The 13,783-nt window shown below is 36.8% G+C and overlaps 1 protein-coding gene across 6 annotated transcripts in view; it reads left to right on the plus strand.

Annotated features, from left to right (window-relative positions):
* The window catches only part of LOC138757331 (zinc finger SWIM domain-containing protein 6), a 238,162-nt gene extending 224,710 nt beyond the window's left edge, over positions 1-13,452 (plus strand). For 4 of the 6 annotated variants that reach the window (XM_069924472.1, XM_069924473.1, XM_069924476.1 and 1 more), the window contains 5 exons: positions 3,089-3,246; positions 5,187-5,350; positions 6,730-6,811; positions 10,327-11,168; positions 12,279-13,452. In XM_069924472.1, the coding sequence (XP_069780573.1) occupies positions 3,089-3,246; positions 5,187-5,350; positions 6,730-6,811; positions 10,327-11,168; positions 12,279-12,329 (1,297 nt within the window). In that variant the 3' untranslated portion in view covers positions 12,330-13,452. Of the gene's footprint in view, positions 1-3,088; positions 3,247-5,186; positions 5,351-6,729; positions 6,812-10,326 lie in introns of all 6 variants that reach the window. The other 2 variants (XM_069924474.1, XM_069924478.1) reach the window with 1 other exon arrangement.
* The last annotated feature ends 331 nt before the right edge of the window (positions 13,453-13,783 follow it).

Below are 13,783 nucleotides of genomic sequence, written 5' to 3' on the forward strand. Positions count from 1 at the left end.
TGATGTATTGTATTCTTCCTTTAATGAGAATACTCATACTATCCCACCAGCTCTTGAAACTAGAGTATTCAATTAAATTAAAAACCCATCTTCTGCTTCTGCTTGTCCACATTTTCATTTATTATAGTATCTCCCCTTTCCTTTTCAATATTTATAAATAATATTTTCATTGATTTTTTTCATTCTTATTGCTGTTTTTTTTTGTAAAATGTCACTCGTGCAATTTCTATACACCCATATCTCATGCAACTTTTCCTTTTTTTAATTGAGAAAATAAAGAGTTGTTTGGTCTGAATTTGACAATCTCTTCCTTGTTTATCCTGTATGACAAACCAATTTGTATTAAAGTACTAGTTTCCAATTAGCTTTAGCTAAATAATAACTCAGCCTGATAATTAGGTACTTGTATTATCCTATTTTAAAATTTTACCTGGTTTATCTTTGTCTTTTACATTAATGATGCTAGATCTTGCTGAATTATCACTGCCTTTTGAATGTTTCCCATTTCTATTCTCTTGCTTATTCTCCAAAACTAAGTCCAATGCTGTTGTTGGATTTGCTCACTATTTTAAAGTTTTCTTGGAAGAATTCCTTAAAAGGGTGTCACAGTTTGCATAAAGGGGTGACACGGTTAGTGCAACTCTGTTACAGTGCCTGCGACTGGGGTTCAAGTCTGGCACTGACTAAGGAGTTTGTGCATCTCCATGTATCTGCGTGGGTTTCCTCCAAGCGCTCTGGTTTCTTCCCACAGTTCAAAATGACATTTGGGTCAATTGGGTGTAATTGAGCAGCACGGGCTCATGGGCCATCAGGGCCTGTGACCGTGCTGTATGTCTAAAGTTTTTATTTCAATTTAAGAGTTCTAAATTTTCTATACATTTTACACTGCTACTGCCTCAATTATGATTAAGATAATGAACATGCACTTCTATACTGCAGAGTTCTTGCAGATCTCAATTTTTAAACCTCTTGGTCACCATTTTTGATTCTTTAGTGCAACATATAACTCTCTTTTAGTTTTTAATTTCAACCCATTCGGCTTTATTTGATCTTTCTAGCATATAATTTCTCCTCCTAGCTGTATTTTATTTCTTAACCATGGATGCTAAATGCCAAATTTTCTTTGATTTAATTGAAAACTTTAATATTCAGGAATATTGAACTGTATTTCCAGAAAGTTCAAAGTTGAACTTTGAACCTTTGAACTTTATTTCATCAAAAACTTTAATATTCAGGAAAAATTGATCTGTACTTCCCGAAAGATAAGCAAAGTTTCAATAATGACCACAATATCATGCTTCTTGGCCATCAGAACGAGTCACTTTGTGGAATATGCTGACCCTGTAATGTCATTTGCAACTTGAGCTAATTATTGGGTTTAATGGTTGCCTGAAGATCCATCAACCCCAGAGGAATTGAATATTAATTTTATTCTATGCCATGCAAAACTGACTTTGGAATGAAATACATTTTCTGACCTCTAACAAGATCAGTGCTCCTAATGATTTCTAAAGGCATCTTTGACTGTATCATTTTCTGCTATCTTGCATGTTAATTCATTTCCCCCGAGACTTGAGATAAAACTTTGAGGGTCAGAAATGTAGCAGTCACACGGGAGTTGTTAATGCCATGAAATATCAAACTGTAAGTTCTGCATCCATTGAAAATGAAGCATGAGTGCCCCACTTAATGGAGGTCAGTTCAACAAGGAAGCAGAAATTCCATTGTGCCAGTGAATTCTGATTCAGACTAGTAGTTTAAGGTTGTTGTCAATAATTTTACTGCAAACAAAGCCTGCAAACTTCAAGACTGATATAACCACAAAGGATGAGGTGAAGAAAGCAGCTTTGAATCAAAGCATTCAGAAAAAGAGAGAATGGCAGTCTTAAAAACTAGCCTTGAGCACGTGGTCTCAGTCATAACTTGAATTTTGATAGAGATGGCTCCCATCACTGACTCAAATAGCTCAGACATAAATTTGTCTTTCAGGTTATTAGCAAGGGCAAAGAAGTATGTCCAAAATCTATGAAAAACAGGCTAAATGTTTGTATGTTGCTCTGTAAGAAAATATGCTTCTAAAAATTGTCCAGGTTTGCTGACATTTCTAACTGTAAGCGCTGTGGACAATTTGCATCTCAGGACTGCGCTTTGGCATGTTTTTGCAAATTATAAAAAATCATGAACTGTGTTCCTTTTGCTATCTACGGGAGCATCATATCATTTATTTTGCAGCCCAATATCTGCTTCAAAAATTAATTGAGAGGGTTTTGTGGAACTATCTGAAAAACTACTTTGATTTCATCTCCTGTTTCCTTCCCCCATAGATTTCTGCTTTCCACTCTCTTCATTGCCGAATGCCATATGACCCCCACCAACAATATCCTTATTACTGATCATGTCAGAGCAGCAATTTAGAGTATTTGTACTCATTCGTCCTCCCAAAATGCATCACCTCACGTTTATCAGGATTTAAATTCCATATTTCATTTTCTCAGCCCATTCCATCAAGTCAATAGCCCAAGACCACTCTCCAAACAGTCAGCAACTCCACTGATATCTGCAAACTCGCTGATTGTGTCTCCTACATCCAGATCATTCATGTATATTGCAGACAGCAAGGGGCCCAGCACCACTCTAATCACAGGCATCCAATCACTCAAACAGTCTTACGCTCTTATTGCCAAGCCAATTCTGGATCCTTAATTAATAATTTGATTTGTTATTTCTGAAGTTTATAGCATCAATATTTTAATGCTTACAACTATGTTTCTAGGGATTTTCCAGAGTGAATTAATTTTGAGCTGAAGTAGCTTTTATGTGGATGCATGTGCCTGTCAGTTTGCATTAGCAGCATTGTTTATTTGAGATCAGTTCAGTTTGGGATCAGTTTAGTTTTGTTTCAACAACTTGAATGTGTTTTTAACATTATAGTGTATAAAGAGTGACTTAATAGGTAAATCCTAAGGCAAAACTTGATTAAAAAAAATTAATTGCCCATAGCCTGAAAACGATTGACAGAAAGGTGTATTTATGAAATGGTGCCTCAAAGGAAATGCAATTCAAAGAGTCTGTTATTGCCACTTCACAGGCTGCCCGTACTGGAATCTACAGCACCAACAGGAGACGTGTCACGTCCACACCATATAGCATCTGTTGTTCCCAACCGCTATCCACGTTGGTTCACCTTAAGTCACATTGAGTCTCAGCAGTGTGAGCTAGCTTCCACAATGCTAACAGCTGCTAAAGGTAACTAGACTAATTGCAAATTACTGTTGAAATCTAAAATTTTTCATCACATGGATATTGTAAACCGTTGGAGATAACTGCTCCAATTTTTGAAAGGGAGTCCTAGATCTTTAATTTCCACCCCACTCCCGGAAACAAAAGATTTCTCCTTTACACGAGCTGCTATGTGGTCAGACATTTAGTTTTTAGGAAAAGAATATGCTAGACATTGCAGAACATAAAGTGCTCAAGAAACTCAGCAGGTCATGCAACATCCATGGAAAGCTAAAGACAGTTGGCAGTTCTTTCCATGCCTTTTGCAATTTATGGATGCTGCATGACCTGCTGAGTTTCTCTAGTGCTTTTGTGTGCTGCACTAGATTCTAGCATCTGCAGACCTCCTGGTTCCCTCCGTTGACACTCCAGAACTTTCAAATCTCCCATCCGTTTGGAGTAGAATTGCCTCCCTTGTTCTGTCAAGTCGGCACAGGAAAGTCCACTATGAATTGAGAGAATACATAAAAAGATTTTTATGGTCTGTTGAAATATTCAGAACAATTAATCACAGTGATTTGGAATGTTCCATAAATTAATCTGTTTAAATCAAAAATAGAATACAAATTAAGAATTATTTGCTTTAATTTCTAATGATATAATTTAAAATTCTCATTGTGCCGGCCCTGTCTTTTTTTGAATATTTTATTTATAAATTTTCAGACTCCAACAGTTTCCAGTAATCAATCACAAATTATAGTTATCAGTTATATACAAAATTCACCATGGACTCCAAGCAATTTTTTCCCCGTCCCTACCAAACCCCACCAACTCAACAGACCACACTTAATTCAAAACACCCACAAGAAAGGTAGGGAACACATCAGGAATTTGTCATGGCCTGACAGCCGGCACGTAGACTGTTACGTTTTTCATGACTTTACTTGATTGGGCTTGAATGGACCCCTCCCTCAGTGAAAGGATAGATAGGGAAGGCAGGGCGGTAAGACACGCAGGTCCACACTACAACTGTGCTCCTATGAAATTCAAATATTGTTGCCAAATCTTTTAGGAAGATGTTATATAATTTCCTTGTTGTAGGTAATTTTTTCCAAGGGAACACAGCTTTGCTTTTCTGTATTCCAGCGCTCAATGCCCAAGTGGGAGTCAGATTTTCAGGTAACTGCTATGCACTTCTTGGCCTCTGCCAATGCAGTCATTACAAATTGGATTTGGAATTTGGACAGCTTCATCTTAAGCTTTAAGTCCATCATATTTCCCAATAGAAACAGCTCTGGGTCCTGTGGGAATTCTTTACCTCTGATTTTTTTTATTTCTAGGGCTTGGCCTAGTTTCACCCAAAAGGGTCTCAACTTGGTATGTGTCCAGGTTACGTGCATAAAGGTTCCTGTTGCAAAGCCACATCTGAAGCATTGATCCAAAATTTCTGATTTGGCCTTGGCCTGCCCTGTCTCACCAACATCTAATTCTACAGTCCTTCAATAACTATGCTTCTCCAATTCTGGCCTCCTGCACATCCATGATCTCCTTCATGCCCACCAATGGCCATGGTGTGGTCTATTAAAAAATAGCTTGGATGTGGTCGCTCCTAAGCTTAAATAATTAACATTCTTCTTGATTAAATACTTACAAAAAAAAGGAGCCATCTGCTCAGGAGGGAGAAAGTTGATAAGCAGCTCCAGGTTTAGTTTGGTCTTGATTATCCCATACTCTTTTCCTGCTCTGGTCTTTGTAGCCGAGCTAGAGTTGCTTTCAGTGAAGTGTGAATTCATGGCTAGAATTAAGTTGCTATGGCTTTCAATCAATGTTTGAGGATGAAAACCTTTATTCAAGCGCTAAGCATATTTCCTAGAAACACAAAGTTTTTTTTAATCAAATTTTGCATTTCGTGTTGTTATTTTGAACCAAATAATCAAGCAAACATGCATTTTTTCAAATAATTGCAGGAGATGTTATGAGGCTAGAAACAGTGTTAGAATCTATTCAGAAGAACATTCACTCCTCATCGCACATCTTCAAGCTTGCCCAGGACGCATTTAAAATAGCAACTCCTATGGACAGTTTGCCTGATATTACTCTTCTCAAAGTGTCCCTGGAACTAGGTCTTCAGGTAAGTCCACAAATATATACTGGATGATTAATGGTGTTCTTTCTATCCAAGACAATTTAGTAGTCTTGGGGAGGCTGAGGTGGATATTTGTATTCTCTGTGTTTAAATGAAAGTTGACTGCTGTATGGGCAATCATGCAAAATTCCTTTGATATCTTTCTCTGTGCTTGCAAAAAAATAAATAGCAGTGCATCTTATGCCAGACATATTATATCCTTTGGATGCTTCATATTGTGGAAATCATTAATTATGCAGATTACATCAATGCAGGCCAAGTCATTTGGAAAAACACACCATCGACTAAGAGTTTAACTAATAAAATTTTCAGCTAAGAGGATTGTTCAGATAACATATTTTGCTTATCCGTTGTTGTTCATCAGTCGCAATGATTTACGATTGCTGTTGGCTTTGTTTGAATTTGGAGAGTTTAGGGAGGACAGGCTATCATTTCTCAAGCAAATTACTTAATTACCAGTTTATTGGAGTTCTGTTCTTCCTCTTTTTCTTCTTTGTTGACCTTGCTCAAGTTTAATTGTCTTTGCAGTACCTTCATTATTCTAACTTGCTTTCTCTCCTCCGGTTAAGACAAGTGCTAAAGATCTTTCCCGATCCATGATAGCTTTCTTAGTTTTTAATTTGTGTGTATGAGGTTTCCTCTCAGCCATACTCACAAAATCCAACAAATTATAGCTTATTGGCACATGTTGTTGGCTTGCTCTTGTCTGTTTTATGCTCTACCTACCTCAAATTAATGTTGAAAGCTTTTGGAAGAGTTTGGCCTGCAAAGGAAGATGAATGGAAACCATCAGTTTACCATCCTCTCATTTGCTTTCCAGTGTCAAATTCTTTGTGGATTTTTACTTTGTAACATAGATGTCCTATCTCTCCTTGGCCTATTTAGCATCTTTTCAGAATCACACAAAAGACACTCTTAAATGGCAGGCATCCCTGCAGTTTTAGCCCAAAATCCTAACCTCTTTTCAGTGTGTTTTCAAAAAGTTTATTTTCAACACAACCTGATCTAACTTTTGAATTTGCTGCCACTCTCCATTATAAACGGACTATTGAGGATAGGACTGAGGTAAAATTTTAGAGCAGTAGAAATGTTTTCATTCTCTGTTGCGATTGTGCCAAATGTGAACTAAAACCACTCAGTTGCCTCAAATAGAAGGCATGTCAACCTAGCACTAAGGCTGCTTGTCGATAAGCACAATATTCGTGTGAACATTTGGCCGTGGAAGCTTATCCTTGTACCTTTCTATGAAAGGCAGAATGTTTTTCAGTTCAAATGGGAATAATCTGCATTTTTGTTTTTCTACTTACTTCTCCAAACCAGCAATTTTGGGGGATATAATAGTCTGAACTTTATTTGTTTTGCAGGTTATGCGAATGACATTATCAACATTAAATTGGCGTCGTCGTGAGATGGTGCGATGGTTGGTAACGTGTGCTACAGAAGTAGGTGAGTTGAAAGATGTAATTTACTCTGCAAACATCCAGTTCAATTTTATTGTCATCTGATTGTACATAAACAACCCGAGGAAAAATCGTATCTCCGAACCATAGTGCACACAAACAGTACGCCCTGTTGACATATCACACACACACACACACACACATATATATATATAATATAGAGAGAGAGGAGTGATCCAAAATAAAAATATAAATAATTAATGGGTTTCTAGGATTGTTCCACAGTCTCACCTCCTGTGGATCTCATAGTCAAATCATTTGGAGGATGAGGACTAAAACAGTGTTGGAAATATGAAATTAAAGGACAGAAAATGCTGTACAATTTTGTCAACAACCAAGGAGAAAATGGTTCAGGCTTAAGCCATCTTGTTTGCAGTTTCTTATGGATATGAAAGCCATTAATTTCCCCTGAGATTATCCCAATCAAACAGTGTAATTTCAGTAGAAGATTTACACAGAAGAGCAAGGAAGATGCTTTGCTTCTTGTATTCATAAATTATGTTTCAGAAATTTGTTATTCACATTTGCCAACTCCATCCAGAGATGATGGTACTCGGCTGTTTCTGTGAGTACATGTCTGATAAAACTTAAAGTCCTTACTTGGAATTGTACTCTAATAATTTCAATGACCAGAATTCATTATGTTCAGTGTAGTCCTTGACTAGGCCTTTGGGAGGAATGTTTACTTGCGTATTTTTATATGTAAAGAGAAGTATCATGTGCTTCATTAAATATGAGATCTATGAGGATCCTAGTGAAATAGAATCTCTGTTTAAATTATTATCCTGTGAGATTGTGTACATCTCTGTTCTGTCTTTCACAAAAGTTTATGAAGTGGACTGGTTTTTCAACCTATGAAATCCCTCGAGAGGGGATATAAAAATCCCCTTTGCTGGATCAATGGGTGCTCAGTTAAATAGATGAATAGCCTCAATGCATCTCTCAGTGTAAACTTAACTATTTTTCTCTTGCGACTGCACGTCGTTTGAACTGGCAATTCCTTTGCTCAGATCTCAACAAATTCATCATATACATTAGTGCACTGAGTGATAACAATAAGGGAGCATTCAGTCTTTGCTTGACTAACAACCTCAATTCTAACCTGCATAACCTGTTTTAAATTGTTTCTCTGGTGACCTTATTCTTCCAACCAAACACCTTAGTCTCATTTCTGCATCCAGTCTACTATCTTGCAGCCCCTTCTATATTCTAAATAGCTTGCTCTGTTAAATCTTTGCTTGGCTATTCTCTTACAGTTTCAGAGCCTTCCCGAAATCTATCATTTGGGCTTTATTTATTATAACCACATGTCATCTGGATTTTTTTTTGTCCTAATAGAGCATCTTCAGCAATTTACTGTATTTAAAAATGTTTTATGGGCGTTTTGGTCTTGTATATTTCTCAGATATCACTTTAACTTTCTGAATTGAGCTCTGATTTTGCCTCACCACCCCCCCCCCCACCCCCAACCTCAGTTCCTATTGGTTGTATCAGGGTAATTTTAGTTGCACAATTCCCACTGTACACCTTTCCATCGATCTCCCATCATTCATTCATGGGTGCTGTGCACCTGATTTAATTTGCTGATCCCTCTGGGAAATTGATGTGCATACACTTGTAGTGGTTACAAATGATGTGGAAGCCAAGCTTGTCTTAATACATAGATTTTGCTGAAGACACCCTGCCATTATCACCACGTTCTCACAATAGAGAAAGTGTGCAAATGGGAAAAAGAGTGGTGAATAGACTTAAAAGTTGAAAAAAGACAAAATTATCTTAATTATGAATGAGTTCATATGACACATCTTGTGTAATGAGGGCTAATTTAATATTGAAGATATCCTGTCTTGTACTGAAATGCATCATGATTAAATTTGCTTACAAATCTAGGACGCTGTACAACTTTTTTTTTCTTCCTTACTAAGATGAGGAAGGTTGGGATTTTTTAAAAATCCCTTCTTCCAGCACTGAGTCTCAGATTTGACCTCCATCTGCATTTTGGGTGGTGAGTGGCAAATTAAATTGGGAAATCAATTGCTGCTGTGAAAAAACTGCACTTCCTCTGCTCCATGCTCCTCTTTAGAAAGAAACTCCCTTCTCTTGCCTTCCCATCTTTGGCTTCTTGTGGTCTCTTTTTTGGCTGAACAGGAAGAATATCTCCACTGACTACTTTGCAGAAGCCTGTTGTAATTGCATTTGGCTTTAGGGATCTGGGACACAAAAGTTCACAGATTGAAACAGGTGAAGTTGCCACCTGCTTAGCAGAACATTCAAAACATCAGTGAGAAATGATCAAACATGGTATGTATAAATGTGCCCCCCTTCTGATCAAGGATTGTATTGGGGAATAAAATTCTATGTCTAAAATGTTGAGTTTTTAAATTCAATATAAATAATGAAATAAAAATAGGAAAAATTGAAAGGTTCAAAACAGAAAGTTCAAAGGAAGTACATTGAAAGGCTAGGAGACCATAGAGCAGAAAATGGTAGGGTTGGCTGTGAAGGATATTAAAACCAGAGTTGGGTTATATCAAAAGCAAATAGCTGGAGAAGATAGTACTGCCCCGGAAAGAAAGGAAATGTAATTGGAAGGTAAATGTATTTTGATTTAGATTTTTTTTTATCAGTCAAGAGTTGGGAATGTAGATGACAATAAAGAGCAGCTGATCGTGGAGAAAAAAACTTCTTCAAAAAAGCAGATCTAATTGAGTAAATCAATAAATGATGTTTGTGTCAGTGAGGAGCAATCTTCCTTAAATATTCACATTGCAGAGCTTGATCGGAGAGTGGACAATATAACATCTGCAGGCGAAACACAAAGGTTTATAAACTCTGTGATCAGCCAGTTCATGACGTGACAGGGCCAGGCAAATAGCTAAAATCTATGAAGTGAACTGGCATTAGCAAATACTTTAAAATTCCTGAATTAAATAAGGATTAGCTAACAATATCAGCAAGGTAAGTCTTGTTTGGAGAAAAATGGTTTTAATTTCCAGTTGTACTGGTAACTAATTGTTCTTGGATGTAGTGATTTTCAGATATTGTGTGGAGGGGTTTCACTAGTTTGGATTGAAAATGTACACTATATGGCACCTACAAATGAGCAACTATTTGTCCAGAGATTGATATTGTGGATGGGATCGAGAATAAAGGTAGATGTGGACAATCAGGTTCAAAAATGGGTGGAAATAATTTGTCTTTAGGGATTAGTTCTGGCTCGACTCTGGATTTAGCAATCATTAAAAAAAAATTGTATGTTATACTTGACAGAATGAGAATTCCACAGATTCTTGTATGAGATTTTCTAATTACTCTGTCCATTTTGCCCACACCTGACAAAAAAAACTATTTGCAACTTTTTGAAATATGTAGGAAGTTTTTGCAGACTTTGGTGTATTTGTGCCAAAATACACAGTATTTTTCAAAGTTTGATCTAAATATCAGTTCATTTTCTACACTTTAATTATGTGCATCTAAATCTTGTTTTCTTTTCCTTTTTAGGAGTTTATGCATTGGATAGCATTATGCAGAGCTGGTTTACACTATTCACCCCAACTGAAGCTACCAGTATTGTTGCCACTACAGTAATGTCCCACAGCACGGTTGTTAGATTGAACCTGGACTATAACCAACGGGAGAAACTAGCAAGCAGCGCAAGGACACTTGCACTGCAATGTGCTATGAAAGATCCTCAAAACTGTGCTCTCTCAGCACTAACTCTGTGTGAAAAGGACCATATAGCTTTTGAGACTGCTTACCAAATAGTTCTAGATGCTGCCACAACTGGTATGAGTTATACACAACTCTTCACAATTGCTCGGTACATGGAGCACCGTGGTTATCCCATGCGGGCCTATAAGCTAGCCACTCTAGCAATGACGCATCTCAACCTGGGTTACAATCAGGATACACACCCTGCCATTAATGACGTTCTATGGGCATGTGCACTTAGCCACTCCCTTGGGAAGAATGAGCTTGCAGCTATAATACCTCTTGTGGTTAAAAGTGTTCAGTGTGCTACAGTACTTTCAGACATTCTGCGTCGGTGCACTTTGACCACACCAGGAATGGTGGGACTCCATGGACGAAGGAACTCTGGGAAATTAATGTCACTGGACAAAGCACCACTCAGACAGCTCCTGGATGCCACTATCGGAGCTTATATAAACACAACCCATTCACGGCTTACGCACATTAGTCCACGGCACTATAGTGAGTTTATAGAGTTTCTAAGCAAAGCCCGAGAGACCTTCTTGATGGCTCATGATGGACACATCCAGTTTACACAATTTATTGACAACCTGAAGCAAATTTACAAAGGCAAAAAGAAACTCATGATGTTGGTGCGTGAACGATTTGGTTGATCAGCACGCTGTAGTATCTTTTTATTGAGCCTGCCTTTGTATCCTTTTTAACTTAAAACCAGAGCCACACCGGTATTATATATGTATAGTACAAACAGTTCACAAACTTTAGCCCTGTTGATTGTGAGATTTGTGTGTCTTTTGTATGAGAGAGAAGAGGAAAAAAGTATCAGTTTACACTGAGTACATGTTGTCAAGTGGCAATAGCCCATGTCGCTCCTGTCCTTCGTATGTACATTTACAGCCTAAGAGTATGGCTTTAAACCAAACAGACACCTCCATCCTCAGTGATAAGTACCTCGTATGGATTCAGCTTTACTCCTTCATCACTCATCCTACATATCAGTGTATTAAAAATACAAGGCTGAATGCGTGGCTTTGCAGTGCTGTTCATCCAGAAGCATGGCACACATTGCTCGTGCATGTGTAATTAGCGACTGTCAACATACATTCTCAGGGATTTATCAAAGAAAGAATGAGAGCATTTATTGTACTGTATATATTATAGTATATGTCTGAATATTGAAAAAATATATGTAACATTTTAATTTATAAAATATTCTATGTAATGCAAAATACTTGAAGCTGCAGTAGCTTGGTATAAAAACATATCAGAAGGACTAAAGTGCGCCTTGCTTCAGGTTGGCTCAGGTGGAGAATTGTTTGCTGGGCATCTATGCAGAGCCACCACCTCGGTTGCATGATTGGACTTGATATCTAGTCTGAGAAAACAAATTTAAATAAAGAGAAAAAAAAACTCTGCTTGTAACAGACCATTAGTAAAGAGGGACAAAAAAAACACATTACATCCAGAGCAGTAAGCCTTAGCATTAAAAGTATTTGCCAGAATCGGGCTTTGTGCCTCCTAGTCTAGAAACTGAATTAAACAATTTAAGATATCCTTGAAAAGGTTGAATTATGTGTTTTACAAAACAGAAAAGATGTTACAGTAGGCCTTTGCAGTGGTATAGTGAAATGCTACTTATGTGCTCATAACATATATTAATCTGCATTGGGAACTGACTTTGTGCAGGACAGGAAGTTGCTGTGTAGTAAGACTGTTCTACTTTTTTTTTCTCCCTCCTATAGAATTCCTCAAGAGAGAACAGCCTTCTATCTTGCCTTGTCTTAACGCTTTAAAAAAAAATAACCAAACTGGACATCTAACTACCAAACTGTTCATTAAAAATGACTTTGGTTTCTATTTTGAGTCTTTAATTTAGCAGAACTGTTCTGTATCTTGTGCTTTATGAAAGAGTTTTTCCATTGGGTGCAAAATGTTACTATTGTCACTTGTTCCTTCCACTAGGGAAAATGCTAGAGGTATGTTCTGTAGCCTTTTTTGCTGTTTAGGAAAAGAAAATTATAATTTTTTGCTCACCATTTTATTTATTATATTAGGTAAAAGATTGTACTTCATCGCCCGTGTAAACATGCTCTTGAAGTTTAAAAGTAATTAAGATTTGATACACTGATATCAATTTATTTATGTAACTAAATCACTGTTTTATAAACTTGTTAATGATTCAACAATTTTTTTGTTTTGATTAAAATTAGTTTTTTGAAAGTTAAACATGTCTCTGAGTACAATGTATATAAATATATATTTACCTGTGAATTTTTTCAATGCAAAATAATTTTTTGATCAATTATATGAAAATATTTTGGTTTCCAGTCTGATTTCTGGAATTAAAAGGACTTCACATGAACTTGTGCTGATTAGTCTTCCAGAATATAGCTAATTAGGCCTGTTAGACTGGTAAATGCAAACTACAAGGAAATGTCATAAAGGTTGTGTCAAAAATTAATATGTAATTTACCTAATTGATTTTTGCCTCATCATTTTAATTGCTGTTTCTAAATGTTATTTGAAAACTGTCTGAGGACAAATGTGATCCATGAATTGCAAAGTGCAAATAGTTGGCATTAATTTCCTTTTCCATGTATAATATGGTTCCCCTAAAAGTAATGAAGTTTTCAAGAACTACCACAACTGGACTGACTGGCTGGTGAATTTCAACCTCTTCAATGTAATCCAAATGTACAAAGAATTGATTATGCGGAAATCAGCATTGCTGCTGTGGCATTATTCAGATGATTTCAATAATCTTGGGAGCTCCACTCCTGATCTTGATATCATCATTTGAGCTATCTAATGCTCTCTAACAGAGGTTATGTTGTAGTGACCGAGAACTTGCTGTGACTGTTTTTATGATAAATAAGGTTATGACTGGTAATAAAATAATTCTGTTATTTACCTACAGATATGATGTGGCTATTGTAAGTTATAGGCAATTTTATCCAATCTTTATTAGCAGTAATGTTGAAGTAAATGGCTTCATTTAGATTATGCCACCAGAGGGTTCAAATACCTCTTTAATTATTCAGCACCAGTATCTCTTAACTTGATTAGTACAAAAACAATGAGTATATAGTAGCTTAAACACAACAGGAGAGTATATAGTAACTTAAACACAACACTGCTTTTAAAGCTTTCAATTTGTAACTTCATTCCCCCTAACCTCCAGTCCTCTCCCTGCCCAACAACTGAGCCGTAACCCTCACTATATCAGTTGTCCTGTTTTGATGTTCTG

This window comes from Narcine bancroftii, chromosome 3 (assembly GCF_036971445.1).
Source record: "Narcine bancroftii isolate sNarBan1 chromosome 3, sNarBan1.hap1, whole genome shotgun sequence".
NCBI lineage: Eukaryota > Metazoa > Chordata > Chondrichthyes > Torpediniformes > Narcinidae > Narcine > Narcine bancroftii.